We start from the raw sequence: 13,505 nt of genomic DNA on the forward strand, positions 1-13,505 counted from the left end.
GGATGACCTAATTTTTTCTCAAAAAAGTAACCAGTGGCAGTGACCAGCTGGGGAAACTTCAGCCTGAGGGGTTAGTTTGATGACATTCTAAACAGATGAAAACAAGAGGTATAATGGAAAGCGTTACACAGCTTAATCTCTAGGGCAAAGGTGGGCAAACTTTTTGGGCCGAGGGCCAGATTGGGCAATACAAATTGTATGGTGGGCCATGAATACTCACAAAATTGGGGTTGGGGTGCAGGAGGGGGTGCGGGCTCTGGGGTGGATTTGGGGTGCAGGAGGGTGATTTGGGCTGGAATCGAGGATAGTGGAGAGCGGGATGCAGGCTCCGAGCGGCGCTTACCTCAAGTAGCTCCCGGAGCAGTCCCTTCTCCAGCTCCTACACAGAGGCACGGCCAGGTGGTTCTGCACACTGCCCCATCCGCTGCAGCTCCCATTGGAGCACGTAGGAGCTGGAGTAGGGCCATGCCGTGGCTTTCGAGAGCTGCGTTTTGTGGCCCCCAACCCAGCGTCTCGGCCGGAGTGGGGCCAAGCGGTCCAGCCCCCAGACACAGCGGGGCTGAGCAGTGTGGTGCAGCTCGCAGGCTGTATCTGGCCCTCAGGCTGTAGTTTGCCCACCCTTGCTCTAGGGTTTGTGCAGGCTTGCTCCTCCTTGCAGTCTAATACACAAAAAGGTGTACCGCTGCAGAACACCTCCCCTTTTTAGGGATGGGAGAGGCAGAAACGCTGTCAGGCCTTCTCTATGGAGCCAGAAAACGAGGGCTCAGCCCCTCTTGCAGGTCACCTTATGCATGTGTTCTGTAGTATATGCACTCACTAGGTTTTCTAATGGTCCGAACTCTCATTTTACAGTAGAATATGCTAAAGTCCAGCAAAGCGTGGACTTGACAGGGAAGAGCTGTGTGACAAATTTGCTATGGAAAGGGCCAGTTGTTTTTGCACCATCTCTCTTTCAGGGAGAGAGAGGAGGTGCCAAGGCCCTCTCAGCATGTTAAAAATGGGCAAAACTTTTTTCCAACTCCCCCCTTCTTAACTTGAATATGGCTGGAGAGATGTAGGTTAGTCTCCTACAATCAAGCATGGCCCTGAGGTCAAGTCTAGAATAGTTCAGCCCCATAACATGAGCATCGCAAAAAGCACAAGGACATGCAAATAGGATTCTAATAGAAACAGTTTCTGTAACCTTAACTCTGGCACTTGCACCAGCTCAGCCTGTAGTATAAACAAGCACTTCTAGCCAGCCTCACCTAGACTTCAAGCAGGGCTTGGTTTTTAAATTTCAACCACATCTCCAGCCAAACCACTTTTGAAGAAAACTGGCACAGGAGTTTGACTTACAGAGTGTCTGAACCAAACTCGGCAAGGGCAGGGGTGTTGCGAACGTTGGCACGTCAGTCCAGCAAAGCATCTGTTCCAGTTTGGGACTGGTGGCTGAATCCTTGTCACAGGCTGACTGGTCCCTTTAAGAGTGGGTGGGGGTGGTGTCCAGTGCACCTGTGGCTAATTACCTGCTGTCCAGTCGGTCTTAAGACAAGGCACCTGGGGTCTACAGCAGCAGAAGAGGAAGCTGCAGAGAGCAGAAGGCTGCAGGAACATGTGTGATGTCAGACTCCACCCAAGTAGGGGCCTGCCAAATGCAGGGAAGAACTAGGCTGCAGCTAGAAGGTTGGGAAGCCCCAGCGTTGAGTGGTGGTCTGAATTCTACATAAACCAATGAGACTCACAAGGGGAATGTATTAAGGGCTGAGGTCTGGAGTTTATTTAAGGAGCCCTGCAGCGGGTAAACGGATGCAGGGCCGCTCTATAGCGACCAGGAAGGGTCACTTGGGAGGCAGCTGCCCCTTTTACGGTCCCACAAGCAGAGCCTGGGGCCAAGTCTGGAGGTGTTCCTGGCCCCTCTCCTTTGGGTGCATCTAAGCAGCTGGAGAGAGGCTGGATCTATGCTGCCAGGGCAGGGCTGTAAAGTGCCAGCCTGCACTGTGGGCATGCTGTGGTGCCAGTGTAACAGTGACCTTGCCAGGGGAACAGGAGCGCGCAAAGACATTCTCCCTGCTGCGGGCAAACTCCTGCTTCACCCCCAGCATACCCTGTGACCTCTTCCCCTCCCGCCCTGGGCCGCTGCAGGACACTGGACACAAGACACAAGCACACGCTCTCCTCCCAAATGCTGTATTGACTGTGCTGGGATTTCCTAACTACAACCAATGCTGTGCCTGGCCCCAGCTGAGCTTGCTGGCTGGCACAGTGCTGCCAAGGGAGGGGTTGCATGCTGGTCTTGAACCCGGCCTGGCTTTGTTGGGAGAACAGCTCCCCTGGGAAGCGGCTGCAAGCTCACTGTAAAGGGCTAGAGTGTGAGCTGGAAGGCCTCTGTCACATGCTGCTTCACGTCACCGAGGGCCCCGACTGCTGAAGAGATTCCCAAGATGCTCCACTCTTCTCCCGCCACAGCACAGGAGCTGTGGTAGGACTGGAGCTGTACCCGAGCCATCCCCAGCAGCCCTGCAGATGGGAACAGCACAGAGAGCTCACGCTGTTTGCCTGCTGGGGCAAGGGCACCCAGCAGCAACACAGCCCTTGGCTCTGCCCTGCCGTGACTTAGCACCCCACTGAACATTTCTGCGGGGGCAGGACAAGGCTGAGAGCAGCAGTCCCTTGTGGCTATGGGGCTGGCAGCCCCTGAGCCTTCCCTCATAATCAATGGAAAACTCAGCTCGCCCTCTGGCCAGCATGGCCAAGCAGCCCAGGCTGGTGCAGACAGGTCCTCTGGGACACCAGGCCCATTGTCTGTCAAACCTGTTTCAGGAGTAGGGGATGTTTAATGGCAAAGCAATACCCGGCCCCTGCCTTCCCCGTCACTCCCCCACCTCCTGCTGCAGCCGTTGCCTGCCAGAGGCAGGTGGCCTCATTACAGCCGTAGGTTGCCTTCTCACAACCCCTGGCCCTCAGTTCCCATCATGCTCCCCTCCCGCCCCCATTCCCAAACGACTGCCGGGAACTCCCCTGTAATCCCCCCACTGTACCCTTTCCCCTGTATCTTCCCAACCGAATGCCTTGGATGAGGAGCACAAGGTGGGGTCCAAGAGACCGGGAGCCCATCACTGGTGCAGGTGGATCATGGACCTGTAGCCCCCTACATTCCTGCTTCTCAGGACTGAGGCTTTGTCTGAGCCAGGACTCCCCGCCGGGGCACACCGCTCCCCCTGGTAACTCCGACGGCTGCCTAAGGCCCTGCAGCCTCTTAACTTAGCCCGGCACAATGCTGGCCCCAGAGAGGCAGCAGCAGTCAGGGTGGGATCTTACCCCTCCCCTTGGTGAGGTGGGACATTCAGGGCCTAACTGTAACTCATGGACTGGGGGTGGCACAGGCAGGCTCCTTCCTCACCGATCACTGCAGGCAGCGTGCTGGCGTTGGCAGCTTTGGCTCTGTAGAGCAGCAGGTGGCCAGTGAGAGGAACCGGCTGCTTGAAGTTGGCTCCGTTGAGCTCCTGCAGGACGGGGGTGCTGCCTTGGACTGAGCCCACTAGACTGGAGGGGGTCCCCTGTAAGGTGACCTGCAGGAGGCTGTCACCGGTGTACAGTTCCGGCACTGCGTTGCTGTGAGTGGTTGTGACCTGAAGGGGAGAGGGGAGATGACCGCTCAGCAGCCCCATGTCATCACGGTGGTACTTCCACGCCCCCAGGAGGTACAGCTATCCCCAGGGTACAGCAAAGTGACTTGCCCATGGTCTCCCTGGGAATCTGTGGCAGTGCAGGGAATTGAACCCGGGTCTCTGAAGCCCTAGCCCTGGACCATCCTTTCCCTCTCACCGTCTGAAGGGGCTGCAGGCCAGAGAACACCCAGCTGGTGCTAGCCAGGGGCTGGGGCTGGTCAGGGCCCCCTCTAGGGGTCCTACAGGGGGAGACCATCCAGCAGATGCCAGGTGTCCCTGCCTACGTGTAAGGGGTGAGGTGGGAGGGTGCCCCGCTAGTGCAGGGGCAGGGAGTGCCTGCTGGGGGATATGACGAAATAGAGGTGGGCTCTGGTGTTGGCAGACGGGCCAGTTTGCCCCACACCAGGCAGGCCCAGTGAAGAGACCTAGGGAGGAGACTTCATGTGCACTGACTCCTGGCTGTGTGACTGGGGTCCCAGGCAAGCCGTGTACCTTCAGTCCAGCCTCCTGGACAAGCAGCAGCCCATTCACCAGGTTCACATCCTTCTGTTCTGCTCCTTCTAGCAGGCCGGTAGCCACAGCAGGGCTCAGGTAACTCCCGGCCTTCTGCAAGGGCACTCCTGCAGGTGCGGGGAGTCATGAGGGTTACACAGACACGCTAGCAGAGCCCCAGCCGCAGTAGATCCCCACCCCATGCCAGGCTCCTCTCACTGCTTCCTGCCAGAGGCCACGTTTTAATACAAGGACTCTGCTGTCCCGCTCCCACTCATGTGGCCCAGCCCTGCCTATTGCCATCACCTCCCATCCCATCAGCTCCAGCAGCTGCTCCCCTGGAGAAGTGACAGGAGCAGAGTAACAAATGTAAATGAGCAGCTAGCACCATAGGTCCACCCACGCTCACTGCCTTCCAGCTTGGGAGCCTCTGCTTCAGAGTTTTGGCCAACCTGGTTTCATAACTCCAGAGCAAGTGGGTGTCTGCCATTTCCCCTGGAGACTATTCCCCAGCTTGGCTTCCCCTTTCCTGCTGCTGTTCCTCCACCGCACTGTGTGAAGCCAGGGCAGGTCCAGCCGCCCCCCACCAAACCCCACTCTGCTCCTTCCTAGAGCTGGTGGACACTCAGAATTTCCATTTTGCAGGAAGTTTTGACATTTCTAAATGTATTTGTGTTCCAAATCTTACCGAAAACAAACGTTTTCAAGATTTCCCGTGAAATGTGAATTTCAAACAGGTTTGGGAAGAGTGTCTGGGGAATTTGAAGTGTTTTGTTTGTGCATTATTTCACAACATGACTTCCAAACCTCTTCCAGTTTTATTGGATGGGGTTTTTGATTGTTACGTTTGTACATCATTTCACGATGGGGCTGGAGCAGTAGTGCATGATGTACAAATATAACGATCAAAAACCCCATCCAGTAACGTTCGAAGAGGTTTTGAAGTTAACAAACAAAATTTGGAAATGTTACAAAATGAAAATTTTTCCCCGTGTGAGAACTTGTTGAAAGTGATATTTTAAAAAAATGTTTAATTTAGACAAAAGTGGAATTTTCCCCCTCAAAACGAGTTGATGAAAAGTTTCCAGCCCACTCTCCTCTTCTCCCTCAAAGGGGAGACGGGGGGGGAGCAGACAGGATATTGCTGGTTAGTCCCTGGCCTGGGCCCTTAGGGGATGTCTACACTGCATTGTAAAACTGACATTTTGCAGTGAGGATGCAGGTCAAGCCAGAAGGTTTGTGTAGTGCAGTATGGCCAGGTGAGACCTGGCTCCAGCAATTGTAAATGCAGGTTTACAGTGCAGGGTGGACTGGATGCTCAAGCATGGACTTGGAAACGCTAAGCCCGGGACCACAATGCAGTGTAGACATAGCTTCAGCTGCTACATGCCTTGTCCTGCCCTGCCCAGGGCAGCCCTGGCACTGCACAGCACCCCCTCTCTGCGGCACTGCTGTGTCAGCACAAGGGCAGAGACACAGGGCCAGCATGCTGCCCACCCAGCTCTTGGAGAGCACCACCGCTTGAGAGGAGCAACCCAGCTCTGCCACCCAGCCCTGCGAGCTCACCCAGTGTGGAGACCTGCACGCTTCCCTTCACCGGGCTGGCCAATGTCTGCAGCAGCACACCCAGGGCTTTAGCCAGGGCGATCCAGGGCTTAGTCTGAGGTTCCAAGGCACTGCTGAGAGCCTGGCCGTTTACCTGTAGGCAGAGGGAGGAAGAGGAAAGGGGGCTGAATACATAGTGGGCTGATAGGAAGGGAGAATGCCACTCGCTAGCTCCTGTAAAGTGCTTTTTACGCAGTGATCTGCCAGCACTTTACAGGGGAGGGCAATAGCATTACCCCCACTGTACAGATGGGGAAACTGAGGCACACAGCAGGGTGGTGACTTGCCCAAGGTCAGCCAGCTGGCAGAGCCAGTAATTGAACCCAGTTCTCCTGAGTCCCGGTCCAGTGCTCTAGCAACTAGGCCACACACAATCTGAGTCCTGGAGCAGAGGCAGGACCTGAGGCAGCATGAGATGCTCAGTTAACTGTTGGCAGGGCTGTCTGCTTGCTCAGAGCTCTGCTGAGGCAGCGCCCATCCTCGCCCGCAGCCTGCGTCCCTCCCCGTGCCCCCTCACTCACCACGCCAGCCAGCACCTTCCCCTGGGCCAGGTCCACAAACTGAAGGGCGATTTCTTTGCCACAGCGGCTCTGTGCTTCCCGGGTGCTGGCGCCCAGGTGGGGGCAGCTGATCACGTTGGGATGGTTCACCAGGGTGCGGTCCTGGGGCGGCTCCTGCAGACACAGCCTGTCCCATTAGCCCGAGCCGCCTTCCAGGTGAGTGGCCCTGCCTGAAGGGGCATTGCAGCGAAGCACGGTGGAGATGTGGGCACAGCTCCTGGGCTGCAGGCTGGTTGAGTAGCCTGAGTGGCATTTCAGTCCCAATGGCCGATACAGGTTGGGAGGGTACAGCTGGCGCACAGCAGGGGTGTAGTACCCAGCATGAGGGGGGGTGTCCCGTCCCTATGGCCTGCACAGGGTGGGGGAGACTTCGCTCCCACGCAGAGCACAGAATTAAGGCTGGTTTGGGAATGTTACGGAGTTTCCGATGGGCCATTTCTGAGGGCCTGGCAAGGCTGGGCCCCAGCTCCTCCCCAGAGTCGGGTGCAGATGAGCAGGCGGGCTGCCTCTGCATGGTGGGGGCTGGCTGCCAGGGGCCAGGGAAGTGAGTGTCACAGCTGGGTAGGGGGAAGCAGAGTCAGCCCAGGCCTACAGGTCTTGGGCTCAGGGCTACAACAGCAAGGGTGGCTGCGAGGGCTGGAACGTAATGCTCTCCAAGCAGCTGAACCCTGGTGTCAAACCCAACAGCAGGCACAGGGCCCTGAGCCCTGGCGGAGTGGAGCCCATGGCCAGTGAACGAGCCAGGGCATGGGGCCAGGGCTCTGCACCCGCTACCCCCAAGGAGCTACAAGACCATTACATGGGCCAGGAGTAACCCACCCTGGGCAGCAGAGTGGGGATGAACAAGGGGCAGGCTCCTTTGCACCTCTCAGGCCTGGCCCAAGGTCATGCATCTGGGACGGACCCTCTGTTTCTGTGCCCACCCCCCTCCTAGGGCAGCAGGCCTTGGCTTGGGGCCAGGGCCCCCATCTGCTGTGGCAGTTCCATGGGGGAATGTGCTCTGGGTCCCGCCTCCGCCCAAGGCCCCATTTACCTACCTCGGTGAAGACGTCGAGGCCGGCTCCCCCACACTGGCCAGACTGCAGCGCCCGGAGCAGCGCCCCCTCATCCACAATGCCCCCTCGAGCACAGTTCACCACCTGCACCCCCCGCCGGCACTTGGCAAAGGTGCTGTCGTTCAGTAACCCTGGGGAGAGATAGCAGGGGGGTAGAGTCTGACAACAAGCTAGCCAGCCTGGCTCTCCTCCCAGCGTGGGCTGCCCTGGACCCACCCGCACCTCCCAGGGAATCCCAGTTAACTGTGTGCAGCTGGTCCCGGCTGGCAGCAGAGCACACACCTACTGGCCTGAGCCCTGGGAGGGACACACCCCAGTCCAGGCCAGAGGGAGTGCTCTAGGGGAGTGTCCCTTAGAGTCCTCTCTTCTGCGATCCCATCCTCCGCCTCAGCATCCCCCTGCCTCCATCTCCCTTCACTGCTGGGGCGTTCTCCTTGGAGGGCCTAGCTGTGAGCCCGCAGTCAGAGTGACAGGACCCCCCTTCACCCTGGCTGGGCTCCGCTATTGGCAGAAGGAGGATGGGAGCTTGTGCACTGGGCTACCATGGCTCTGCCAACCTGCCACCCTCCTGACTGCTGCCCCTGCCATTCCAGCCCTGCCCCTTGGCATGGCTCTGCCAATGCGCCAGCCCCCTTACTGCTGCCCCCCATCCCTCTGGCACAGCTCTGCCAGCCCGCCGCTCCCATGACCACTGTTATCCAGATCTCCTGCTATGGGGCCCTCATCTTGTCCTGCATGGGGTTGTATCTGACTCTCCCCCAGGCCTGTTTTCCCCTCCAGCCCCCAAGCCCTGTTAATCTCACAGCCTTCAGAGGGGAGAGGCAGAGGCTGGCGTGGCTGCTCTGGGCCCTGCTCCCCTACCTGTGGTGGAGGGCAGGAGCGGCGTGTGTACTGTGATGAAGTCGCACAGGGGCCAGATCTGCTCCAAGGGCAGCTGCTGCACACCGAAGGCAGCCGAGTCCTCGGGTGTGATGATGGGATCGTACCCTATGGTCTAAGCACAGCCACAGCCACTCGCACAGCCCAAGCTGACCTCCTCAGCTTTGGGTGACAGGCCCCCCAAGCCCTGGGGGAGGGGACCTTGGGCAGTAGGGGGCCCGTCCTGAGGGCTGCCCTGCCTTTTCCGAGGTGCAGCAGGGAAAAAGCCCAGTGGGCAAAAGGCCGGGGGGAGGGGGCTCGGTAGGGTGCCCCCTGGGGGCGGAAGGGGGAAGAGCTACCAATGCACAGGGGGCAAGAGGCAGCCCTGACCCGGCGCTCCTCACTGAGCAGACCCAGAGCCCTGTCCCGGCTGGCTGGGCTCTAGTCCAACTTGGGCCATGGCTGCATCCTGGCTGGAGGCTGCCTTTGCTGCCTGAAGCGGCGCGCGCCCCGCGTAGTAACTAACGCCCCTTTGCTCTCGCCAGAGAATCCGCACAGCACCCAGGCACAGGGAGCTTCCCCCACAGCGTCAGCGCCGTGCTCCCAGCCTTCCCATCGCACACTGCTGGCTAACAGGGCAAGTCTCTGCCTTCCCAGCTGCCCGCGGCCCCACGGATGCGCTGTGGCGTAGGAGTGCAAGGGGCAGAGTTAAGGGGAGCTTCCCCCATTGCCTTTCCTGGCTGGGCACTGCTCCATAGTCACATCAGTCTGAGGCACAAGAGATGCCCATGTCCCCAGAGAGGCTCCGGGCAGGTACAGACAGAGCAGCCCCCTCCTTAGCGCCCCCCAGGGGCTGCAGCTGCACGGAGAAGCAGATTAACCCTTTCTCCTCCATTCCCCTGGCTGGAGGAAGAATTAATCCCCTCCTCCCCCCACTACCTGTGTGTACTGCGGGAGGAGCATGGGCACATTAACCCTCGCTCTCCCCCTCCCTGGGCACGACCTGCCCTCACCTCACCAACCCAACCGAGCCTCTGGGCAGGTTAACCCTTTCCCTTCCCTGCTCCCACCCTTACCTTCATCCCGAAGGCCTGCATCCTGGTGGCCACTTCTCTCCCGATGCGGCCCAGGCCCAGGATGCCCAGGGTTTTCCCATAAAGCTCCATTCCCATGAACTAGAGCAAAGAACGCAGACAGGGCTGTGACTAGAGGCTCCAGGGCAACCCACCCCCCCAGCAGTGCCACGGAGATGGCACCGGACTCTTACCTTCTTACGGTCCCACTTCCCCTCCTTCATCGAGGCGGCTGCTTGGGGGATTTGCCTGAAACACCAACAGCATCGTGGTCAGCAGAGCCTGCAGCCCCTGGCTGAGCCACCCGGGGCAATCCACACTCCATGGGGGCTTCCAGCACCCCAGGGGGCTGTGGGGCCTGGTAGGGGGCGCTTCTTGTGTCTGTGCCCCCGGCATGGGGCATGCCCACTGTGGGGTCAGTGCCCTGCAGAGCATATGAGCCCCAGGGGGAGGTGTGGGGGGGGAAGAGAGGTGCTTTGTGGGTGTCGACTCACCCCAGGGTCCATGCTCTGCAGGGCTACAGGGCGGTGGCTTTGTTCCTTTCCACCCTTCCCCAGCTGGTGTGTGGGGGTCGTGGGCTGTGGAAGGACCTGGGCACATGGGTGGGTAGTTTGGAGTTGGGGGCCAGTGGCAGTGATTGTGAGCAGGGGACAGCCAGGTGCCAGGGCTCTAGGTAGGGGCTGAATCAATGGTAGGGACTAGGGGGTGCCCTGGGGGCTCTGTGTGGGAGGGATAAGAGCAGTGATGGGGGGGTGGATGCCCTGGGGGCTCTTGGCGGGGGAAGACAGGTGCAGTGATGGGGTGGGTGGGTGCAATGATGAGGAGCAGGTAATGGTGGCTGCATGCCAGCGTGACTGAAGTGGGCAGTGCAGAGGGACTCGAAGCTGCCTTTCAGTGGTGGGGAGGAGCATGCCAGTGGGACACAGGCAGGGTCCCGTGGCTCCCTGCTGGGTGTGGAGCTCAGAGCCACATGGCTGGGGATGGGGAGCCAGTGGCTTCTGGATGTCTGGTGCTCTCTGCAGGGTGCCTGGCAGTGCCGGGGAGTGGGTGGGAGCCGAGTACCCAGGGCCCTATGCTGGGGGCAGTGGGTCCGGAGGCTCCGTGCTGGCGGGGGTGATGGGGAGACAGGGCTTATGGATCAGTGGAGGAGATGGGGAGTCGGTGCTCTGGCTTTGTGCCTGGGGCAGGTCAGAGGGGACATCCCAGGGCTCCAAGGGAGGGGTGGGGTGGGAGCTGGATGCTGAGGGCAGGGGCCATGGGGAAGAGGCACATGCTGGGGGCGAGCACAGATGAGCCAAGCACAGTGCACTGTGTGGAGGACTTGGGCTGTGTGCTATTCCTGAGATCCCCAAGCAGTAACAGAGGATGACGGGTGACGGTTGCCCTGGGGGGCAGACGTGCTCACCTAGCCAGGCTCAGGATCATCCCGCAGGTGAGCTCCGCTGCGCTCAGGCTGTTCCCAGTGGGCGTGCTGAGGGCAGAGCAGAGCACACTGGGGTTAGCACAGACATCGGGGACAGGGGAGCCCTGGTGGGCCCCATGGGGCAGGCCTGGGAGTGCTCCTTGCAGTCACTTTCCCAGGGCTTGCGGACACTCAGCCTGAATGAGACTTGCCAACATTCCTAGCCATGATGGCTTTGAACTGGCAGCACTGACTATACTGTCACTCCAAGGCAGGGGCCTCCGGGCACAGAACTCAGTGCTTCGCTGGCTCCGTCTGCCGCTGTCACGTCAACCTGCAACATCTAGTCTCTTCCAGCCGTGCTGCCCCCCACTTTCTCCCTCCTGCTGAACAGCTGGGTTGGGTCAATTCTAACCCCCGCCATCCCCATGGTAGCTGTGTTTCCCCAACTGCATCTCGTTTTGTTCCCATGCCCCATTGCATAGGCTCTGCAGTTGGGATCGGTTCTTCGGGGCCTGCCACAACCTACTAACATCGGGGGATCTGCCCTGGGGGACACTGCCCCCTCCCCCAAGCAGCCCATCAGAGCAAGGGGGGGCTGGAGCATGAGTGAATAACCAATCTGTCAGTCTGGTGGCCAACATGAAAAACCCAGAAGAACAAAACATTTTGTTTGACTCAAAAATGAATTTGTCATTTAATATTCAAGAGTTTTTTTAACTTTTGCTTTTTAACCAAGTTCAGCTGGATTTCAGAAGTTGTTTCAAAACAGAACGTCAAAAGGCTCCATTGCAAAAGTCAAAGCGAAACGTTTTCAAAGTTTCACTCCATTTTTGGCTGAATCAATTTGCTGAATTTGGCCCCAAACTGCATTTTCAGCAGAAAACTAAGTACAAAAAAAAAGGTATGTGGCCCTAGGCGGACCACCCAGGAGCACCCTCAGAGCCAGCTGCACTGCTAAACCTCTGGGACCTGACCCAGAGCCCTGTGCCCCCCACGAGACATGCTCAGAGAGAATGGGAATGGAACCGTGCCCCTTTCAACTCCTGTCTAGTCCCTGGAGCCTTTTCTAAGTAATGGCATGGCAGCAGGGGAACCACATGCCCACACATCTGCAGGTATGCACCCTGGATCTGCTCAGATGCTGCCCCCCTCCCATGCACACAAGCGCTGACCTCGGACACACGTGTCCAGAAACTGGACACACGTTGCCAAGGCCAGCACAGCCATTGTGCGGGAAGAAGCAGCTCTGTCCTGGAGTCACACTGCTCTTACTTCATCACCAGGATGCCCTTCCTCGTAGCTGCCTCCACATCCACGTTGTCGACACCGGTGCCGGCCCGACCGATCACCCGCAGCTTCTCAGCGGCCTGGATGATGTCTGCGGTTACTTTGGTCGCCGAGCGGACGATGAGCCCATCGCAGTCCTGAAGGAGTGAGCGCCGGAGCGGATGGGAAGAGGAGGCCAGAGCCCTCCCCCGCTTCCATAAACCACTGCTCCCCCCACCCCCTAGTGTGGGTCTTAAGGCCAGAAGGGCCCCTAGCCAGCCTGACCCCAGTATAGCAGGCCCCCAGGAGCCACCCCCAGGGGTTCCAGCCCAGAGCCTGGGGTTTAGACAGAGACGCCCCAAGCCGGGTGCAAAGTGTCAGAGACTCTACCCCGTCCCTGGGCGAGGTTCCAGTCTGACGCTGCCCCCTCCCCCAGGGTTTTGCTGCCCCAGGGGCAGAGACCCACACGTCCCAACAGGGGGGAGCCTTGGGTGTCCTGCCTGCAGGAGCCCCGGTTCCCACCAAAACCTCTGCTCTGCCCCCAGCTGGCGCCCTGCCTCTCTCCTGGAGCCCCTCTCCCCGCCCATGCCCGCTGAGCGTGCCTAGCCCCCACCCCGGGCACGGGAGCTGGGGGGCCCACTGGCTCTGGGGGGTTCTGGCTGGGGCGGTGCGGGAGGGGGGGCAGGGCTCCCCAGCAGAGGCTGGACCCGACCCCGCACGTGCAGCCCTTGGCTGGACGGTCGCCTCAGCTCCTGCCCCCGGCCCCCCCCCGGCCCAGGCCTCCAGTCCCCGCGCCGCGCAAAACCCACGGCTGTTGCATCAGGCGCGGGGCGGGGAGCGCGGCACGGAGCCCGAGCCAGCCAGGACTCGGGGCCCTGTGCCGGGCACGGGCCAGCTGGCACCCGGGAGCAGCCCGCGTCCTCTGCCCAGCCTGCACCCCGCCGAGCAAGGCAGCTCCCCGGCAGCCCCCACCTGGATCTCCGCCAGCAGCTGCTCCCGGCTGAGGTTGGGCTTGTCCAGCGCCTGGATGCCGCCGGCCTGCAGCAGCTGCTTGCAGCAGGGGTCCAGGCTGTCGCTGAGCAGCACCTTGCTCAGCGTGGCGAAGGCCATGGCGAGCGCAACGGCTGCGACCAGCCGGGGACGGGCAGCTGCACGTTTGGCAATCCGGGAGCTGCGCCTCCAGCTCCGCAGCTCTCCCTAAACCCGGCTAGCCCCGCCCCGGTCTGTCACTCCCCGGCTCCGCAGCACCCCCGCCCCTGCCTCCCCCAGCCCAGCAAGCGGGGCAGCGCTGCCCTGCCAGCCGCGGGCACATCGTTCCGCCCCGGGCCCGGGAGCAGGCGCTCGGGGACCTGTAAGAGCGCACAGGAGCCCGCTGCCGGCCCTGCACCTGGGCTGGGGCTGCCCTGCACAGCAGGACCCAGGCTCTGCCTCCTTACAACGGGGAGGGGCCCTTCCCCTGGAGGTGGTCTGTGCCCTGTGGAGGAAGAGAGACCCGGCCAGCAGCTCAGCTCCCCCAGGCCTCAGTTGGTCTGCCTGCAAAG

The 13,505-nt window shown here is 60.1% G+C and overlaps 1 protein-coding gene across 1 annotated transcript; it reads right to left on the minus strand.

Annotated features, from left to right (window-relative positions):
* Positions 1–2,155: 2,155 nt before the first annotated feature.
* PHGDH (phosphoglycerate dehydrogenase) lies at positions 2,156–13,188 on the minus strand. The gene is made up of 12 exons (XM_073356279.2): positions 12,937–13,188; positions 11,971–12,122; positions 10,699–10,764; positions 9,488–9,542; positions 9,297–9,395; positions 8,224–8,356; positions 7,345–7,493; positions 6,269–6,421; positions 5,709–5,841; positions 4,143–4,270; positions 3,383–3,611; positions 2,156–2,499 (listed from the first exon to the last, which is right to left on the minus strand). Exons 1-12 carry the CDS (start codon positions 13,072–13,074, stop codon positions 2,345–2,347), a joined length of 1,590 nt encoding a protein of 529 aa, XP_073212380.1. The 5' UTR covers positions 13,075–13,188; the 3' UTR covers positions 2,156–2,344.
* Between the last annotated feature and the right edge of the window lie 317 nt (positions 13,189–13,505).

The sequence above is a fragment of the Lepidochelys kempii genome, chromosome 8 (assembly GCF_965140285.1).
Source record: "Lepidochelys kempii isolate rLepKem1 chromosome 8, rLepKem1.hap1, whole genome shotgun sequence".
Taxonomy (NCBI): Eukaryota; Metazoa; Chordata; order Testudines; family Cheloniidae; genus Lepidochelys; species Lepidochelys kempii.

Bases quoted from the DNA above. Each gene is read 5' to 3' on its own strand.
- PHGDH (XM_073356279.2), bottom strand. From the start codon at position 13,074: ATGGCCTTCGCCACGCTGAGCAAGGTGCTGCTCAGCGACAGCCTGGAC. The intron at 9,543-10,698 runs GTGAGCACGTCT...TTGGTGTTTCAG, and splicing joins ATGATCCTGAGCCTGGCTAG to GCAAATCCCCCAAGCAGCCG. The intron at 9,396-9,487 runs GTAAGAGTCCGG...TCTTTGCTCTAG, and splicing joins GGAAGTGGGACCGTAAGAAG to TTCATGGGAATGGAGCTTTA.